This window comes from Talpa occidentalis, unplaced genomic scaffold (genome assembly GCF_014898055.3).
Source record: "Talpa occidentalis isolate TD23 unplaced genomic scaffold, MPIMG_talOcc4v2.1, whole genome shotgun sequence".
In the NCBI taxonomy this organism is placed as follows: Eukaryota; Metazoa; Chordata; class Mammalia; order Eulipotyphla; family Talpidae; genus Talpa; species Talpa occidentalis.
Genome location: NW_026555331.1, coordinates 28,237,131 through 28,258,769, shown reverse-complemented (window position 1 = coordinate 28,258,769; position 21,639 = coordinate 28,237,131). Strand labels below are relative to the sequence as shown.

The 21,639-nt window shown below is 33.7% G+C and overlaps 1 protein-coding gene across 4 annotated transcripts in view; it reads left to right on the top strand.

Annotated features, from left to right (window-relative positions):
- Positions 1-21,639, top strand: part of RIMS2 (regulating synaptic membrane exocytosis 2) — a 323,781-nt gene that overhangs the window by 79,029 nt on the left and 223,113 nt on the right. For 2 of the 4 annotated variants that reach the window (XM_054692040.1, XM_054692039.1), the window contains exons 2-6: positions 1,814-2,730; positions 15,923-16,131; positions 17,605-17,724; positions 20,403-20,502; positions 21,270-21,393. In XM_054692040.1, the coding sequence (XP_054548015.1) occupies positions 1,814-2,730; positions 15,923-16,131; positions 17,605-17,724; positions 20,403-20,502; positions 21,270-21,393 (1,470 nt within the window). Of the gene's footprint in view, positions 1-1,813; positions 2,731-15,736; positions 15,805-15,922; positions 16,132-17,604; positions 17,725-20,402; positions 20,503-21,269; positions 21,394-21,639 lie in introns of all 4 variants that reach the window. The other 2 variants (XM_054692043.1, XM_054692042.1) reach the window with 1 other exon arrangement.

Genomic DNA, 21,639 nt, shown 5'->3' with positions numbered 1-21,639 from the left:
ATTTTAATTGTATATTTTAAGCTCGGAGTCCATGGTTTTATAGACTAGTTATAAATTAGTAAATTTATATGATTATTAAAATTTATGATTAAGTCCTAAATGTTTTATATATAAATGTAAGAATGTAAATGTGAAAAAACTACATCTACTTGCTTAATCATGAAACTTTTAGGGTAACAGACCACTCCTTCATTTATTACAATACTTTTCCCTTTATGGTTCCTAGTTAGAGTTTACCCTGGCATTCCACTTGTGTGAGAGTTGGAAGGTATATAAGAGATACAGAAACCATTATCAAGTATTAGTCATTGGCAGGCAGATGGTCAGATACAAAAATCTAAGTCACTCCTGGTCAAGCCCCTGTTAACTGACCACTTTAATGCTAAGCCTCTGAGATGTAATTGGTGGCAAATTCCTAAAGACCCTTGAGATTGACAGCAGCTTCATAACGACCATTCTGAGAACCGTGGTCTTTGTTTCTTCAGGCTAAGATCCCCAGCATTAACTTCTCTAGTCTTTATTCCTTTAAGAGTATTGTAGATTCAGATTCCTATATTATAACCTGATCTATATGGAAAACCTACAGCAACTTTTAGTTTCATTAATGAACTCTAGTTGATATATTGGCAAACTATATTCCAGATATGAGGGGAAAGAAGTTTCATGACACAAGGGAAACCAGAAGAAAGTGGGAGTGATGCTAGGTCTAGTCATTCTGCATGGATCTTTGCTGTGCTCTTGCATCAGAAAAATACTAAGAAATTCCCAACTCAATTACGTTGGTCATCTTTAATTTCCCCTGACCCTACTCTATCATTGTCTCCTGTCCATGTGTTCTGGTAGAACTCTAGTAGTCACTCTCAACCTTTTTGTCATCTTCAGGGTTCCAGTCCCTTTACTTCTCATGAGTAGTGGTTGACATTATCTGAATTCATGCCACAGAATAGCGTGGCGCGAATACTTTGTTATCAAGAAAATATTGTGTGTGATTGCAAGGTCCACCAGGTTGTGAACTTAATGTGTAGTCTCTTCCTCATAGATTGTTAGGAAATATGAAGGGTCTGATGTGAAGTCAGGGAAGTGTCACTGAGCTGGCCTTAATCTTAGTTAAGAGGGATTAAAAATAGAATCCTTTGTGACTTCCTAGATTTTTGTGATGAATAAATCACCTGCTGGTATTAATATAAATTGTTTAGCTCAAATTAGAGTAGTAAAGAAAGATTGGCAATATCATAAAACAGATCCCTTAATGCACCAATGCTAGGAGTGATTTAGATAGATAATGAATGAAAACAGAGTCATCAGTTTAGCTTCTTTATGTTTTTTTTTCCTCTCCTTGGTTTATCCTATCCTTTACAATTTTTTTTATATTTTATTTTATATATATTTCACATCATTCTTCCTTTTACAATAACTTTCATTCAGGGTGCCAGGAATTGAGAGAACATAAGGTAGAAGTTTGCTAAGCTCTTGAATAACAGTCAAGTGATAGTGTATTGGGCCAAGCAAAGAATGAAGGCTATTTTTTCAGCAGCAGACTATGATGTTGCTTATGTAATTTCAAGGTGTAAGTATATTCCATATATAGGTGTCAGGCATTTAATAACTACCTCAAAAGTACCACTTTAACTTCCTATTTTAACTGAATAAAATGGATATTAGTAACATTTTTGTAAATGACATGACTGTAAAGTAAAATTTAAAAAAAAAGCAAAAAATTTTGAATTTATCATTCAACCTGTCAGTGAGTCAGTAAAGTGTAAACTCGCTTAAATGTTGCTCTTCTCATCATTCTTTTTCTTTGGTTACATAGGAAAAGAAGTCCCTCAGTGTCCAGAGATCAGAATAGAAGTTACGACCAAAGGGAAGAAAGAGAGGAATATTCACAGTATGCTACTTCGGATAGCGCCATGCCCAGATCTCCATCAGATTATGCTGACAGGCGATCTCAACGTGAACCTCAGTTTTATGAAGAGTCAGATCATATAAATTATAGGGACTCCAGCAGGAGAAGTTATAGGCATTCCAAAGAATATATTGAAGATGATGAGGATGTGGAGCTCAGAGATGAGTATGAAAGACAAAGGAGAGAAGAGGAATACCAGGCTCGCTATAGAAGTGATCCAAATTTGGCCCGTTATCCAGTAAAGCCACAGCCCTACGAAGAACAAATGCGTATTCATGCTGAAGTGTCCCGAGCAAGGCACGAGAGAAGGCATAGTGATGTTTCTTTGGCAAATGCCGAACTGGAAGATTCCAGGATTTCTATATTAAGGATGGAAAGGCCATCAAGGCAAAGATCTATATCTGAACGTAGAGCTGCCATGGAAAATCAGAGATCGTATTCAATGGAACGAACTCAGGGACCAAGTTCTTATCCACAAAGGACCACAAACCATAGTCCTCCCACCCCGCGGAGGAGTCCAATACCCATTGATAGAGCAGACATGAGACGCACTGACTCACTAAGGAAACAACACCACTTAGATCCTAGTTCTGCCGTAAGGAAAACAAAACGGGAAAAAATGGAAACGATGCTAAGGAATGATTCTTTAAGCTCAGACCAGTCAGAGTCGGTGAGACCTCCACCCCCGAGGCCTCATAAATCAAAGAAAGGAGGCAAAATGCGCCAGGTTTCATTGAGCAGCTCAGAGGAGGAATTAGCTTCCACACCTGAATATACAAGCTGTGATGATGTTGAGATTGAAAGTGAGAGTGTAAGTGAAAAAGGTAAGCCTTCTGTCCTGACCGCACATCTCCCTGTAATTCGTTAAATATGAGTTTTCTTCTAAGGTTACATTTCTGATTAAACATCTAATAGATAGTACCACATTTTTTAAAAAAGTCTTAATGATGTTAGTTATGTGAAGAAAATGTCAAGTTATAAAGAGTGAAAGATGTGTCCATGTAGAAGACAATATTTATTTTTTAAAAATTGCTTTTGACTTTGTTTCTAAAATTTTTCTTCCTTTGTTGATGACATTTTTTCAAGTACTTATTAATGACGGTTGTTAAAATCACATTTTTGCGTGTTTTCATTTAAAAGTAATAATAGTCTTATTCTATAGGACATTTGAAAAATTGCTCATAGTGTAAAGAGGGAAATACAAGCTATACATAATCCTTTCTGCCAAATACACCTATTCTTAACAATTGTTGTGTTTCCTCCCCCTTTCCCTGCACATGTATATTTTACATATTTATAAAATTGGTATCATACTATGTACTTTTGTGTTCTAATTTTTTTCAATTAATATCAAATCATTAATCTTTTTCTAAACCATTAGGCATTCTTTAGACGTATGCTTTAAAATGACTGCTCTAATATTCTATCATAAGGAAGTGTCACAAACTATTTTAGGGGGCATTGCAGTTGCTTCCAATTACTAGTATAAACAATATTGTAATTGTTATTTTTATATATATAGATATTTTCCCCACATCTTTGAGTATTAACAAGTATAAATTCATGCTTTGATTCTTTTAAGCTTTTAATTCAGATTACCAACTTGCTTTCCAGAAAGGATATAACATCCTGTATTCCTATTAGAACTTTCAGTCTTGAAGCACTGAATCTTTGCCAGTTGCAGAGATCACCAAAAAATGCTATCCTTTTGTCTTTCGAATTTGTGCAATTAAATGTTTTCTGTGTTTATTGATGTTTGCTTTATTCTCTGTCCATTCATTTTTATTTCTTCTGCCCATCTTTCTCTTGGGCTTTAGTTTTTCTCTTACTGATTTAGAAGAGCTTTTTATATGATTAAGATTTTATCTGTTTAACATCATCTATTCCCAATGTAGTTCCTGTTTTGATGTTTATCCATTAATTTTCTTTGGTCATTTGGAAATACTGAATTGAATATAACTAAATCATCTTTGGTAATTTTTTTCCCCTATTACTTTTATTCTTAGAAACTCTTTATTCATCCCAGGCCAGTTAAATTTTGAACTGTTTGCTTGTTCATGTTTTTATTATTATGTCTTTTAACCTTTAACTTTTTAATCTTTTTGTAATTTATTTTGTTATATGACCAAATACATCAGATAGATGAGTATTTAACATGAATCTTGTGTATCAACCCCTCTCTCCATGCATAAATTTCTGATACATTTCATGAGTAATCCACTTCTTATTATAGAACCAGTAAAATCTGTGAAAGGATTCAGGAAGGCAGCCAGATATGAAGCTGATATAGAATCATTTTATATGTTTTTAGGCAAATAACAGGAGGACAGATTTTTTTCTTATGTTTACTTCTCAGTCGCTTTCGGTTTAAAATAATCTTTATGCCAAAAGGGCATACTAAAACAAATAAGTGATAAAAAGTAAAAAAGCACTGTAAACCAAATAGACTCAGTAAAATGCATATGCAGTGAAAAAAAGTCAAGTTAGAGAGTCATAGTAGTTACATTTAAATTATAAAATACTAAAAAAAATTATATTAAAATGTAAAGATAGATAAAGAGAAACTTATTTTAAATTACAGAATATATAGAAACTTTATTTTCCAGAAACTGCAGTGCTTCTTTAAGTTATTAATAAACTTTAATTTGGTTATTTTCCACATTTGCTTGAGTGTATCATAATAATAAAAGAAAGAAAAAAGATCATTTTGTTGTATTAGAGGTTTGTTACAGATTCTGCTATGTACTTCTCCTATTCTTAGCTAAATAATGCCTAGTTTTGCCACATAAAAATAGAAAACACCAAGCCAAACCATGAAAGTCTTGAAAAATTTCACAATATTTTTATATATGGTATCCTTCTAAGGGCTTATACTTTATTTCAGGAGTTTGAAGTATACACTCATAAAAATCACACATAAGTAGTTGCTAGAACATATACTTAAAGGGTGTGATCCTATAAATATACATAATATAAATCATAAGACAATGTTGTAAACCAGTGTTCACTCAAAAAAACCCTCAGAAATAAAAAGCTATGTGTGAGTTGACTTAAAATCTTGTGTAATACTCTTTGGCAAAATTAAAACATGTGTCAGATATGGAAGGAAATGACATGTCTCAGATCTTTACAATTTTTGATTATTTGTGCAAAAATGCTGATCTGATTAGGTTATGAGTTACTTTAAAGATTTTCAACATTATGATTTATAGCCACTCTTGGTAATAACGTAGTATTTGAAAATTCTTTAAAATAATTACAGAAATTTTTTAGTGTCATTTTTCCTTATATTTTTATGTGGTGACTTCATTCTAATAAGTATTTGGCAACTTTTACAAGATACTTGTCTCTTTGTTTTATTATCCTAGGCTAAGGAACTTCCAAGAATGTATTTTATAAGTCAGATGATTTTCTCACCGTCTATCCCTCTTCATTCTTGTTACAACATTTCAAAAACAGACAAAGCAAAATTTCAAGTAATCTAATTTAAAGTGTTAACCAGCCCCACGTAGGCAACAGCATTCACTGTGATTGGAGAAAGATTCTTTCCAGGCTCACATGTGTCTTATTATAGCTACAACTACATAGTAGGTTCTTTCCTGCTCCTTAAATAGTAAAATTCTATTGACAATCACATAGCAAACTTTACAGTTAAGCCTATAAAAAAATTTATTCTCTTCCATACTATTAGTGTCTCTGTTTTTTAAGAAAGAAATTTTAATTAGTGGATTTATTTTTAATCTTTAGTTTTATTGATGCTTTTTGTAATTTTGCTATTTTTTCATTCATTTGTGACATTGGCTAGATCTCATTATTTCAAATACACAGAATTTCACCCAATTTGTAGTTGATGCCTCCATCTACACTGTACTCGGCATTAAATTACATCAAATGATAATTACAATATATGAGTGACTGGGTCATTAATTCTGTAACTGTAACAGGGAGGTTTTATGGAAAGAACATGAGTTTTAGAGTCAGAGGTGCTTAATCCTGACTCTGTCAGTTACTAACTACATGATTTTGCCCTATTTTTTAATCACTTTGTATAATTCCTTATCTATAACTATAATAATGTTTTCATTGGTAATTGTAAGGTTATAATTAGACATATATTTGTAAACTAATAAGTATTCTAGACATTTTTAGATTACTTAATGTTTTGATAGTCAAGGATAGCCAAGATTTCTAGAAGCTATCTTTTCCAGAGTTTTGAATGAAAATATAATTATGGTCACAAGTATTATAGTCATTTGTGCCGGTTTTACTGTTCCAGGATCTACTTCATGTTGAACTAGATTTGTGTTTCCAGGATAAGATTAATAATACTTTTTAATTTGTTGAGATATTATTTTGAGATGTAATTCAGTGTCTCAATAAATACTGTATACCAATTTATTCCCTTTGTTTTGCCAAATGCTTTTTTAGTACCTATTTGCAAGGTGTTGAATGGGATCTAGTGGATAATATAGAGACAAGTAAGACACTTTCTTTTACCCTCAAGAAACTGAGAGAATAAAATAACTAACAATATAAGCCCATTGCACTAGGTATTATAGGACTTCAGAGGAGGATAGCATTGGTCATATCCACTGATTTCACATGATTTGTATATTATATAACACTCATCTTTTAACACCGTATAAAATAGTTGACTTTTCATAACAGTATTTTGATCATTTATCCATTTTTGTGTTTGATTAGAAAATTGCAAACTGATTTTTTTTTTTTGTCTTTGGATTATATGGCAAGAGATGTCTTAGATTGCTGGTGTCATAGTATCTCTGAATTTAATGTTGGACATCACTCTTGAAGTTTAAAATGTCTTTCATAATTTTTTTTAACTTTTTTTTAAAAGATTTTATTTTATTTATTTATACAAGCACTGGGTACAGTCAGAAGCACGGGAGGGTGAGAGAATTCACCAGAGCCAGAGTGGAGAGCAGAACAGAGTAGGCAGACTGATGAAATACACTGCTGAGGGGAGCAGTGGGTGGCAGGAGAGGTCTGCGCGCCATGTGGGACCCTCGCCCGGTGGCCGGAGATCGAACTGGTGGTGCAGAGGCTGCGGGCAGCCTCGCAACCCAGCGCTCAACCGGTGCGCCACCGGGGAGGCCCTCTTTCATAATTTTTTAAAGTACCATTGATGTTCCAGTTACATCTATGGTTTCCTTATTAAATAAACTTGAGCAGGTTTCTCAAACTCAGCATCACTGAGGTTGTATAATTGTTTTGTGAAAACATCTTGTGTGTTGTAAGGTGTTTAGCAGCATCCTTGGCCGCTACCCGCTAGATGCTAGTAATAAGGCAGTAGTAACAACCCAAAATATCCCCAGACATTGCCAGATATCCCTGTAAGAAAAGCTCCTGCTTCACTTCCCCCTGAATATCCATGACCCCTTCACTCACTCTTCCCTCTTCACTTTCAGAACCAATTGAGAGAATTAGAGCAAGCATTAAAAAAGAGAGAGTGAAATAGGATAGATAGGAAAATACCAGCATAAAGCACCGAGTAAAACTGATCTGTACAACATTTTTTTAGTTGTGTGTTTATAGACTCACAATGTATAGTATATATATGTGTGTGTGTGTGTGTGTGTGTATATACACACTTTAAAAAGCATTTAATTTTTTTTTTAGTTTTTTACACTGTTGTTTGTTTTTGTACAATATTTGATTTCTCCCCTCATGTGTAGTCTGCATAATTCTCCCACCACCATGCACCTGTGACCATCACCATAGTCCCTTATGCTCTTCCTTCCCCCTCTTCTGCTCTATGCCTCAGATTTATGGTATGCCTACAAGTTTTGTCTTTTTCCTGATCCTTTGTTCAGTTTCCCTATTCCCCCCATGTGAGACCATCCAATATTAAAAAATATATATTTTAAATCTACTTCCATTATATTAAATTTTTGCAACTCACTTGATGTTAATGGTTCCTGCCTCCCATCTCCTGGACCTGAAGAAAGGTCTAGAAATAATGTTCAGTGACAAATTGATTTATTATAGACACTGTACTTTTTTATTTCATATATTTAATCTTAACATTATTATAAAAACTTTTTTTTCACATTAATGACATAGTCATGTCAGCCATTTGCCAAGCTGCACAAAAGATTACCAGTTTGATCTTTTTTAAGCGCCAAGATCAATTGTGGAAAGTCAGTCCTAACCTGACCTTACTTGGTTGTTCCAAGTCTCTTTGTTTCTCTGTAAGTAAAAATATTAAGAGACTGGGCTGCTAAAAGCAAAAATACATGTGAATGACAGTCTTTTAAGTTTACATTATGAAATGTTTGATTTAATTATTAGGTTCTCAAAAGTGGGACAGCACACTGCTTGCTTTTACTTATACTTGGGAGAGGATGTGTGGAGGTAGGAAGGTGGGGCAATTTGGTGAATAGATTGAATAGATACAAGTAGGAAGAAGGGAAAGAAAAATGGAAACAAAACAAAACAAAACATTGGTACTATCAAATGAGTGATATTTAAAAAAGTTAAAGCTTTTTATGGATAGTGGTTTTCTCTCCCTAATTCAAATGCTGTTGTTTTTTAGCTAACGGGTTTTATTTTGGCGCTTAAGACTTGGTCTAAACATATGTGGCCTTTTGATTTACTGACTTTTATGGCTTTGTCCTATCTTTAAAATCTTTTGTTTTCAGAGTTGACAATACATAGGAGCAAATTGTTACAAACTTAATGACTTGAAACAATACATATTTACTATCTTATATTTGTTTGTGAGGGAGTCTGGGCATGACTTAACTGTATGTACTCTGCTTACAAAAGCAATCATCAGGGTGTTTTCTGGGCTGTATTCTTGCCTGGAGATTTGACTGGGAAAAATCCTACTCCAAATTTAATGAGATTGTTGGCAGAATTCATTTCCTTAATAATGGGTTGCAGCCTGACATTCCTAGACTATAGGCACAGTTCTTAAAAACTGCCTGCTGTTCCTTCCTACATGGGCTTCTCATCATGGTGCTTAATTCATCAATCAAGCACAGAGTCCCTAGAACAAGTTGGTTCCCTAGACAAACTCCTACTAGTGATATCAGGGCAGTGCCATGCAGTCACCTTGCTGTCTCACCACCTTGATGAAGAGCAAGTCAACAGGTCCTGCATGAAGGCAGGAATACCATGAGGTGAGGATAATGGAGCACCTCCTTAAATTCGCTTCTCCAAACACAGACCAGTTGTTTCTGAAGCAACTCCCTGGAACACCATTGGAAAACCATTGCTTTAGATAATACTCTCTATATGTAACTTTTAAACTAGGGCTTTGAGCCTCCTTTAATACTCACATTTTCTTCAGAGGGCAAAAGACCTGAACCTTATCATAAGCTTTAATGGCTCTCTTATGGACAAAAATGAGCCTCTGTGAAGATTTCAGCATTATATCTAAAAATATAGTTCCTAGAACACTTCTGTGAGAAGGGTTAGTTTTCCAAATATGTATGCTATATTACTCTTGTAAAGAAGCATATTGTCATTACTATATGAATAGTCCTACACTCAAGGAATCTATTTTATTACATTGAATTCAGAGTTTTCCAAACTGATTTGAGTAGAATATCACTGAAACCTATTGACATTTTGCTGAGCCAGTGTTCTCTGCTGGGAAATGCCAACATGTATAGCACGACCAATTAAGAGGAAGGTAAAATACCAAGAAGAGAAAAGAGAAGAAAAAATAAAATGGATTATAGATGACTTTCCCTGTCCATTTAAAATGAAAGTTATGATGATTTTCATAATGATGAAGATGATACCATTAACATCAAGATGACTGCAGTTTATCAAGAACTTTCATGACCATTGTCTTATTTAAACCTCCCAACAATCTGTGAGATATCACAATTAATCTCTTTTTATATAGATGAGTAAATGGGGCTTAATGTATTATTTAACTTGCCCAAATCATAAAATTAATAGAGTGAAGCCAATATTTTAACTTTGGTTTTGTGACCCCAGCTATAAAACTCTATCACAACATATTGTGACATTATAAACATGGTAAGTTAAAAATGAGGATGTTGAAAAATGCCTTTGTATAGTGTGTGATTTATTTGGAAAACCTTTATTAACCCAAAGTAATGAAAAATAATGCCGTCAAAATAGTTAACCTCTTGTATTTATTGAATGACTGTAGAAAAGTTTATAAACAGCCTATCTAAGCTTTTTTTCTTTGTATCAAACACACAATACACTATTAAGGTAGTTTATATTTTAGTAGGGGTAAGAATAGGAGAAGATTGTCACCTAAGACATGAATCTTTTAGTGACATTAAACTAGATTTCATGTTTAAACATGAATCATTGGATATCAGTGTTAAATAACATTTAGTGTTCTTTTAGTGTAACTTCCTAGCTGAAGCACTGATCTGCTCTCTGTTATCATGCTGACAAATGGAACTCTAGCCCTTTTTTGAGCACTTCCGGTGATGAGGTGGTCACTGCCTATGAAGAGAGAAACACATCATCTTTAATTCTGAAATGACTACAGATTTTGCAGGAAGTTGCAGAGAGCATACAGAGTGATCCTATGTGCCCTTCAACTAATTGCCCCCAGAGCTTCCATCTTGTATAACTATAGTATGACATCAAAACTAGGTAATACACATTGGAGCTGTTTGTTAGTTTTGTGACATATTTTTATATATAGATTCATATAACCATTGCTTCCATAAAGGTACAGAACTAAATATATCACCACAAAAATCATCCTTATGCTGTCTCTGTAGTTAACACCTTCGTCCTTCCTCCTCATATCTAACCTCTGTTAACCTTTGTTTTCCATCTTTATAATTTTGTCATATTGAGTATCTTATATGAATGAAATCATGATATTCATTTGATATGACATGTGACTTTTTGTGATTTTTTTTCCCTCATTCCATATAATGCTCTTGAGGTTCATCTATGTTACATATCAATAGTAGTTTTTTTTTTCATTACTGGGTAGTCTTCCATGGTATGAAAAGACCATGGTTTGTCATTCTTTTATTTATATAAAGCACTTAGCCTTTTACCATAAAATACAATTTTAATTGTAGATTTTTGGTTGGGTTTTTTTTATCTGAGCAAGTTCTCTGTTCTTTCAGGTGTAATTTGTTATTCTGAGTGTTTTATCTGCATCAATGAATAAGATCATATGAACCCACCATCCCCCTTTAACCTGTGAATATGAGAGGTTATACTGATTTTCAGTATTCAACCAGCCTTCCATTCTAGCAATAAACCCTGTTTGCTTGGAGTGTATAATTCTTTTTTATATTACTGAATTCTATTTGCTAATATTTTGTTAAGGATTTCTTTTCATATTCATGAAGGTTGTATCTTCATTTTTCTCTTTTGCCATTTTCTTTTGTTTTCTATTTGTCCCGTTTTTCATATCTTGTATTTTAATTGTCTTTGTATGAGTTAAACATATTTTTAGAATTGCATTTCAAATCATTCATAGTGTTTTTTACTGTATTTCCTTGCAAAGATATTTCAGTGTTGATCTATGTAATATATCACATTTGCACAATTTGTCACATCCCACTGCTGTTATATTTTACTAACTAGAGTAGAATGTGGAAACCCTACCTCCTTTAAGCATCTTCATTGTAATGTAATTGTCTTAAGTATTTCTTCTACATGTATTGAAAACGACATCAGACATGTATATTGTTTGCCTCAAACATAAACATTATTTAGAAAACTTAAGAGAATAAGTAAAGTCTATTGCATTTACCCATGTGTCTGCTTATCCTGGTCTTTATTCCATCATAGCAGTTGTACGAACCTTCTTTTTGTTTTCTGAATTTCTAGCCATTCCTTTAGGCTTGGTTTGTTGGTGACAAATTCTTTTAGTTTTCTTTTGTCTGAAAATGTCTTTCTCATTCACTCCTAAAAAATACAGTAACTATATGTAGAAATCAGGTTAACATTTATTTTATTTCACTAACATAAATTATTTTGTCACTTGCTTCAGTTTCTGATTCACTGGGTTAGGTAATGTGTTGTTTCTTCCTGCTTTCAAGGGTGTTTTTTTTTTCAGTTTGATTATGATATATGTTTTTGCATAGATTTCTTTCTTTCTTTTAAAAAGAAAGATTTATTTATTTATACAAGAACCGGGGTACTGGCCAGATGTGTGGGAGGGTGAGAGGATTCACCAGAGACAGAGCAGGGAACAGAACAGGTAGAAGGACTGAAATACACTGCTGAAGGGAGCAGAGGGCGAGACAGGGAGGTCTGCTACACCATGTGGGACCCGCTCTGGTTGCCAGCTGGGATCGAATCGGTGCTGCAGAGGCTGTGGACAGTTTCACAGCGCAGCGCTCAACCACCTGCACCACCGGGGAGGCCCAGATTTCTTTGTCTTTTTCTTCTTTAGGGACTTATGTCATTTCCTGAGTGAGGAAGTCACATATTTTGTAAACTTGGGGACTTTTCATTCATTATTTCTTAAAATACTTTTTCAGCCCCATCTTTTTTCTCCTCTTTTCGAGGACTATAATGACATGAAGCTTAGATCTTGTTATAATCTATTCAATAATAAGCATAATTTTCCACATATAACAACTTTGCTTTTTTTTAATTGGTTTCTGGCACAGGGGAGAGGAGACATTGTGATCTGAATTCTCGTACCTTCACATAAGCTAGCCAAGAATTTTCATTTACCAACTCCATACTATATTCAGTCTAATTCAAAGATTTACCAAAGCTCTGTTGTGAACAATAGTGTATTTTGGCAGGGTATAGGTGTTCTAAGATAAAAATACTCTCAGTTTTTGGGTAGACATAAAATTATAATTCCTATTTGTTTCACGAACAAGATTTGGACGCTTTTCTCTAGTTCACAAATTAAAGAACTGAACTTTTGCCCTTACGAATTGAATTTTGACTGTGTTAACACAACTTCATCATTCTTCACAAATAAACTTCTTAAGAGAATAGTCTCCAGTGGTTCTCAAACATTAATGAAGATCATGATAACTCGGGAGGCTTGTTAAAACAAAATCTGCTAGGCCTCATTTGCAGAATTTCTCATTAGCTTAGGATGGTGTGCAAGAATTTACATTTCTAACAGTTCTCAGGTGATGTTGATTATGCTATTTGAGGCTTCATTTTGTGAACCATTTATCTACACACAATTTTTCTGCTTTCATCTCCCTTAACTCTTTAGTTACTTCACTCGCATTTCAAATTTAATCATTTTTTCTAAAGTACCTTTTCTAATACTCTTCCTGATCTTTGTGTTGCCAAATCAAATGCACATTCTTCAGTTCCTCATCTTACCTTATGTGTAGAAATCATACTGTGTGGTTGATTTATCCTCCTGTTTACTCAACTTTGTTTTATTTGGTTTGGAGACCGCCATCTCCATCCTTCCTTTTTATTCTCTGCATGAATTTTTACAGTTGCTCTTTTTAATTCTTTTCCTCCCCTCTCTCTCTCTTCCCCCCAACACATACACAGAAATCAAACTTTAAATGTTAGAATTCAGTCTGGACCTTCTACATCGCCTACTTTACCCTATGTTCCTATATGATCCGTTTACTACTGTCTGTATGCTAATAACTCCCAATTTTTTTCTTCAGCTGAGACTTTCCTTTTAAAAAGCTTTATTATGGCTTACCCAGTTTATTTTTGATATGAGTTCTTGAATAACAGGTATTTGGAACAATACATCCAAAATCAGTCACCATATTTGATAAACTTTAGGATGCATATTTTGCCGTTTTAGTATCTATGAATCTTACAATCATTGACATCTGAAATTCTGTGAAATAGAGTTATGCCCTCCGCCTCCTTCCCCAGTGAAAAGTGATCCTTGAAAAATGAATAACTATAAGAAAGTGAAAATCAAAATCAACAAAAAACTATGAACCAGAGACACTTTTTGGGGGGCGGGGGTGGGAGGGGAGGGATTGGGGTCAGAATGGGGGGGCTGCAATTGTATGGGGAATATAAAAATAAAATTTATTATTTAAAAAAAAAAAAAAAGAAAAGTGATCCTTGAGTCTTCTCCATCTCATATATGGTCTTTCCTTGCATTCACTTGTTAATGCTAGAAACTTGGGAGGTGTCCTTGACTTTTCAATCTTTCTCAACACTTATTTCTACCTCAGAACATCTCTTAGTTTCCTCTTTCCTTACCGTATCAATTGCCATCACCTTTGATTTAAGCCGTACTTACTTGTCGATGGATTATTGCAAAGCCCCGTAGTGTCTTCCAACCCATTCTCTACTTAGTACTTACCTTCTTCTTATAAAAATATAATTCGGTTCATGTCTCTATCTTTCTTAAAAGCCTTCAATGCATAATCTTAACTAGTCCTAGAAAGGCCTCTCTAAGCTGGTTTGTGCTGCCTTGTCAGTCTCATTTAGCACTGATATTCTCCTTTATTCTCTTTGGCTCAGACACTATGGTGTTTCATCATTTCTTTGACAATACCACATTCTTACTGGAATGCTCTTTCCTGTATTTTTCCAACTGCCTTCTTACTTGTCCTGTAAGTCACAAATTCCGTTCTTAAACATTAGTCCTTCAGAGATGTTTGCTGACCCCCAAATGTAAATTAGACCTTATTGTACTTTTCTCCTATATGACGCTGATGATTAATTGATCATGTTTATCTCTACTCTGTTGTATGTCTCGTTATACACCTTATGAATAATGCATAGCAACAGAAGGTGTTTAGTAAATATTTTAAATAAATGAAAATAAAATAAGGTTTAAAAGATATATTTACATAAACTAAATTCTTTTTTTAAAAAGATATATTTATTTATGCATACAAGAACTGGGGTACAGGCCAAAGGTGCAGGGGTAAGAGGATTCGCCAGAGGCAGAGAGGAACAGAACAGGCAGATTGACCAAAACACACTGCTGAGGGGAGCAGCGGGTGAGACAGGAGAGGTCTGCTGTGCCATGTGAGTTGCTCCCTGGCCTGGGATCGAACTTATGCTGCAGTGGCTGCGAATTACTTCATAGTTTGTGTCTTAATCCTTTGCACCACCATGGAGGCCCTATAAATGAAATTCTTTTGCAAATGTAAGGCACATAAGGAACACTTAAGCTTGGGAAATGAATGTTCTTTCCTACTTGCCAGTGACATAAGTTGTCTGACAAAATCATTTTAAAAGGAAATTTACTTTTCATGAGAATGCAATTTCTGAAAAAAGTTAACAGATTATTTCAAAGTAATGTTAATTAATGATATTTGAGTCAAGTTTATTTTAGTTTTACTAATAGAAATTGAATGAATCTGTTTGGTCATTTTCATATAAAGTTAATTTTTTGTGTAACCAATTCTTTTTTTAAAGACCCTTTTTTTCCCTCTCTTCCCTTCCTCCCACTTTTAGGAGGATTTAGCATTATGAAGATCATCAGACTAAACATCAGACATTTAATTACTTGGCTTTTTGTTATAGTGGTTATTGGCAAACTGCTGTTTTCCTTTTTTCAATGCTTTTTAATCTTTGGGGAACAAGCTTATGTCTGTAGGCCAGCATGAAAAAAATAGACATAGCTGATAGCCTTTTTCTTTTTCAGAGTATATAATTTTCATTTCTATTCCTGTTGATTATTAGCTTTTTCTCTTCTTGCAGGACTTTTGTTCTGTGGGGTCTGTCTAGAGTTACATGAACTTTTGTATTCTGCATTCTATAAATTTTACTCATTTGGAATCTTAGCTTCCCCTTGGTATGTATAGTGAGTGCTACAAAGTTCTTGAAACAGACAGGACCACACAGTTTAACATGTTCGTAATGTCTTTGTCCGTCCTTTCTTTCGCCGTCTCCTTTACTGCACTCTTGTCTGTCTGACTCTCACAGGAGACATGGATTACAACTGGTTGGACCATACGTCTTGGCATAGCAGTGAGGCCTCCCCAATGTCTTTGGTGAGACATGTGGAGCCTTACTATTTAATTTCCGTTATCATTTCACTTTTCCTTTTTATTTACACCTTTGCATGTTTTCTTTTTGTATCTTTTTTTTTTTTTTATCCCACACCTGTAGGGGACAGTCAAAAGGGAAAAAGAAAAACTAGTGAGCAGGCAGTTTTGTCGGACTCTAACACCAGGTCTGAGAGACAAAAGAAAATGATGTACTTTGGTGGCCACTCTTTGGAAGAGGATTTGGAATGGTCTGAGCCTCAGATTAAGGACTCTGGGGTAGATACCTGTAGTAGCACAACCCTTAACGAGGAGCATAGCCATAGTGATAAGGTACTGAGATTGTGGAGCCTGCCTTTTAATCTGCTCATTCGGTCTTCGTTTGCTCTCTGTCACTCATTGAAACAGAACATAATGAAGGACAGGGCACTTTAAGGGTCAATGTAGCATTTCTTAAGGTGCAGAAAAGAAAAACAAAACCAAAACAAACAAACCAAAATACTTCTTGCTTGCTTTGCTGTTTTTGTTGTATGACGGCATACCAAAAAATAAGTAAATGAAAATAAAAATTAGGAACAAAGGAATGTTTTGTTTATGGTCGCGTGAGAGAACTTTGTAATGTTATTATAAATCACAAATATAAAGAATTTCTGGATTGGCTTATTTGAATGCTTGCATATATTTTCCTTGGGATGAAAATTAAATTATTAATAGTTTGAATCCCAGGCAAAGGGAGATAATTGGGTCTATTTGCACAGAAAAGTTGTTTTTCTTTTTTCCCTTTCACTGTCATTTTGCTCTTTTGTTTTATTGTCATAGCATTTTAATGTAGTGTTGATTAGTATTAGAGCCATTGCCATCTGCTTTGGTATTTATTATTTTTGCTTTTAGTATAGTGAAACTTTTGAAATCTTTAACATATAGATGTGATTATTGACTGGAACTTGTCTTTTGCCTGCTAAATTTTGCATGAAGATGTGCATGTTACTCTTAGATAACTGTGAAAGTGATTACACAAATCATTTACTTTCTTAGACATGTATTTCACATGGAATGGTGTCATGATTTTTAAAGGACTTGGTTCTGCCCTGAAAAAGAACAAACTCCTAACATTTCAAGGTTATTTAACAATGGATGCCATTGAAATGTCTAGTAAAATTAATTTACTAAATATATCAAAGACCTAAAATAATCAATGAACCTCCAAAAAAGTGAGAAATGTCATCTACCTCACTTTTGAATTAGATCTTTTTCTCCCATGCAATTCTACTGAAAAGTTATTTGGGGCTTGGGTATTTTCTCTAAGTTTAATCTACAAACCCATCTCAAGAAAGCCCCTATCACAGTTTGAATTTTATGTTTTAATATAATTTGACCTTTAAATTTGTACTTGTACTGTCTTTGAAAGTCTTACAAGGGGTTGAAGATTAAATTTATATTTTTAAATGAGTTCAGCTGCATAGAATTTCAATCTATTTTTTCTGCCTTTGATTTTTAATTAGTCTTCAGTATGTGGATAAATTAGAGTTTTCATATGTCTTCAAGTTTTCTCAGATTTCATGGAACTTCAATATATCAGAGTACTGTCAGAATTTGAGGGATTTGGATTTTGAAAAAAATTGAGATGATGAAGTTGAAGTTATAATCATAATGTAGTATAGTAAGCCTTTTTGATCAGTATTTTGGAATGCAAACTGGTTTGTGTAATCATAACACTTTGGAAATCTTAAGTTTAGACACATTGAACAAGTGGTAATTTGTCATAAAGAAATACTAATTTTTTTGTTTGTTGATGCAATATATCAGCATCCTGTGACATGGCAGCCATCCAAAGATGGAGATCGTTTAATTGGTCGTATTTTATTAAATAAACGTTTAAAAGATGGAAGTGTACCTCGAGATTCAGGAGCAATGCTTGGCTTGAAGGTATGTAGTGAGATATATAAAATTTTTACTCCGTATTCCTTTACAGATTCATCAGAAAAGCAAGGAATAAATTAATTCTTACTACGTGTATCAGTTTAGTGCTTTTTTCCTATTTTCAAGAATTCAAAAATATTTGCTCTGGTAATCTAATTTTTTCAAGTGTTATTTAAATTGTTGCCATTATAATAAATAGTACTTATATATATATAAAATACTTCTAACCTATATATAATACTTAATATTTATATGTATACCTTTGGAATATAGCACCTTGTATGTATAAACTTGAATCCTAAATACAATGTTCAAACATATTTTATCCCTATAGTTTGTTCTTAAATCTATATTTGTGCTTATATTTTATTAAAATGATAGTTTTAATTACTAAATGTCAAGTTTAAAATGTAACAAATATTACAAGGAATATCAATCAATTTTGATTGATTTAGCAAAATATGTGTGTGTACTTGTGTTTATGAGAAATTGAGAAGATAGTATTTACAGTCTGGAAATGCAATGATACTGATGTTAGGAGATTTAATGTAAATTCATTTATGTTTTATTGTAAGATACTGGACAACTATTTGGTAAGTACACCAAGAATTCTCTTTGTTTTTGTGCATCTATATAGCAATTTATATACTGGAAGATAGAAGAGTAAATGTTTTAGAGTTAATCCATTGCTACAGAAGTTGTCCTGTAGAATACAGAAAGTGATATATATTAGAAAATGTGGGTTGTAGATGGAATGGGGCAACTAACATTTAGTGAGTGGCTGACTTGCGGGTGACCTCACCTGAGCATTTTACATCATCTTATTTATTACTTACATCAGAAGAGAAGTAAGCTTAGAAAGTGGCTTAACTTGACCAAGGATAATGATGAAAGTGTCATTTAAATGCAGATCTACCTTAGAGTAAGGTGGTATAGAATTTAGGAAGTCTTGGCTTGAACTCTAACTACAACAATTACTAGCTAGAGGACATTGGGCAATTAAACTCTTTGCCTCAAACTCCTCTGTAAAATGGAGATAGTAATATTCATTGCATTATTTTAATAAGATTAAATAAAGCAATATACAGGACCTCCCTGGTGGCGCAGCGGTTGAGTGCTGGGTTGCGAAGCTGCCCGCAGCCTCTGCAGTGCCAGTTCGAGGGTCCCACATGGCACGCAGACCTCTCTTGCCGCCCGCTGCTCCCCTCAGCAGTGTGCTTAGGTCCTTCTGCCTGTTCTACTCTCTGCTCTGGCTCTGGTGAATTCTCTCACCCTCCCGCACTTCTGACTGTACCCAGTGCTTGTGTAAATAAATAAATAAATAAATAAATAAATAAATAAATAAATAAATAAATAAATAAATAAACAAATAAACAAATAAATCTTTGAAAAAAATAAAGCAATATACAAACATTTAGTACAGTGCCTAGCACTCCATAAAATATCAACAATAATATTTATGTAATCTGTGTAATTAATTATTATCATTAAATTTTATCAGGCCAAGAACATTTTTTTTATTATTTTAGGATGTCAGTTCATGATATCTGTACATTTAATTTTCATAATCAAACACAGAAATAATTAGGTAATATTAACTGTACTGTAATTGAGTGTAATTTATTGTAGTTTGGGAATGAATACATGAAATAGGATAAATCCAGGATTTTTAAATTCATTTTTCATTTAAAGTAAAAAGAAAAACACTATTTCAGTCAATGGAATCTGTTACTATTATTTATCTAACTTGCTGAAAATTGGTCAGAGTCAAAGCACTAATTTTGTAAGAGATTAGTCTTTTATGTACACATATGACTCTAATGCCTTGTCATTAATACTTTATTCCTAAAAGATATATATTAATAGAAACATAAAATTAGAAAAATTGGGATACAATAAAGTTTATATTAGTTCTGATGAGGTAATTTTCTTATTAAAGACTCCTCACTATGATGTACATTATTAGTGTACTCAAAAGATGATTACCTGGACCTCCCCGGTGGCACAGCGGATGAGCGCTGAGTTGTGAAGCTGACCGCAGTCTCTGTAGCGCCGGTTCGATCCCCGGCTGCTCTCCGGCCACCGGAGGAGGGCCCCACATGGCGCCCAGACCTCTCCTGCTGCCCGCTGCTCCCCTCAGCAGTGTACTTCGGTCCTTCTGCCTGCTCTGCTCCCCGCTCTGGCTCTGATGAATTCTCTCACCCTCCCGTGCTTCTGACTGTACCCTGTGCTTGTATAAATAAATAAATAAATCTTAAAAAAAAAATTACCTGATGAAATTTTGGAAGGGTATCACAATTATGATGAAAGTAGCAAATATCTTGTTATTATGATGCTTGAAATCTATAACTAGAATTGTTTATATAATTACATAGTACTATATTCATGTTTCTAGAAATGACAAAAATAAAAATTCTGTAATGAAGACAAATTCCACGTGTTTTTGAAAGTATGTAACATTTTTTTAAAAAAACTATTAAACTGCCAAACATGGAATATGAAAAAAGAGGGCCACTCTTGGGACAGGGACTCACTTGCTAGTAACAATACTATATTATTTGAAAAGTTACTTTTAGTATATCATAGTTTTAAAAGTTGGAAAACTGTATTCTTTTTTTTCCTTGAGTCTTCATCTATGTTCAATTGACAACATTCCTGTTTTAATACTTTCCTCTTTTAAACAGGTTGTAGGAGGAAAGATGACTGAATCAGGTCGGCTCTGTGCATTTATTACCAAAGTTAAAAAGGGAAGTTTAGCTGATACTGTAGGACATCTTAGACCAGGTGGGTTTCTAACTTTGATTATTTCACATTTTAAACTGTTCAACTTGAATAGCTGGGAGAAAATTATCCTCGTTTAAAAGTGATATGATAAGTAACAAATATTTCCTTTAATGTAACTATAAATCCTTATTTATTAAAGGAAAGTTTTACTACTGTTTCTTGAGTCACATTAAATGAAAAGATACTCCTATTCTGTATCCAGTTTTAACCTATTTTGTTTCCCATAAGCCATTTTCCCTTTGAAAATACTCCAATATAGTTTAGGAAACAAAACTTTGTGGATAAATATTTTCTTTTTATCTCCTTCTCACACTTTATCATTTTTTGTCTCTTTGATAATGGATACTACTAGAGAGATCCTTGTGTACTATAGAGAGGTTATGATAAGGTGCTATGTTTTAAGTTTTTTAGGGTGAGTTTAGGTAAGGTGCTCGGCTACATATATATTAAGAAACCTGGAATACAGTGATAAAATCTTCAAAGAGGTAACTGATCTTGATATTCTGCAGAATTAGAATTTCTATTAAGAAATTATGGAGATGACTTTTATGTAATTTTTTACCCTCTCATCCTTGTCCTTTGGATTATATATGCTAACTATGCTAGTCATTGAATTTTATGCCACTGGAGTTGTTCTCAGTTTCTTATTCCATAATGGTGATTTTATTCTTTGGAGTTCATTGCAGCTTAAGACTGCTTTTATTTCAAGTGCGTTTTATAGAATTAGTTTTTCTCTCTAAGATTATCATTACTGACAAATTGTCTAGGTGATGAGGTGTTAGAATGGAATGGAAGGCTATTGCAAGGAGCCACATTTGAGGAAGTATATAACATCATTCTGGAATCTAAACCTGAACCACAAGTGGAGCTTGTTGTTTCAAGACCTATCGGGTGAGTTAGTTGAGTAATTATATGTTTATAAAGTGTATTGCTACTAGACAGCTTGTAATGTGCAAATAAAAATATATGATAGCATTATAAAAATGTTATTTTGAGGACAATGCCTTTTTTCATTTATTTACTAAAAGCACTTCACTAAAAATCATGACATCTCTTTACCTGATCATACTAGAATATACAGTTAATTATAAAAGGCAAAATATTTAGTTGTTAGCTTAGTAGCTTAGTAGCTTTGTA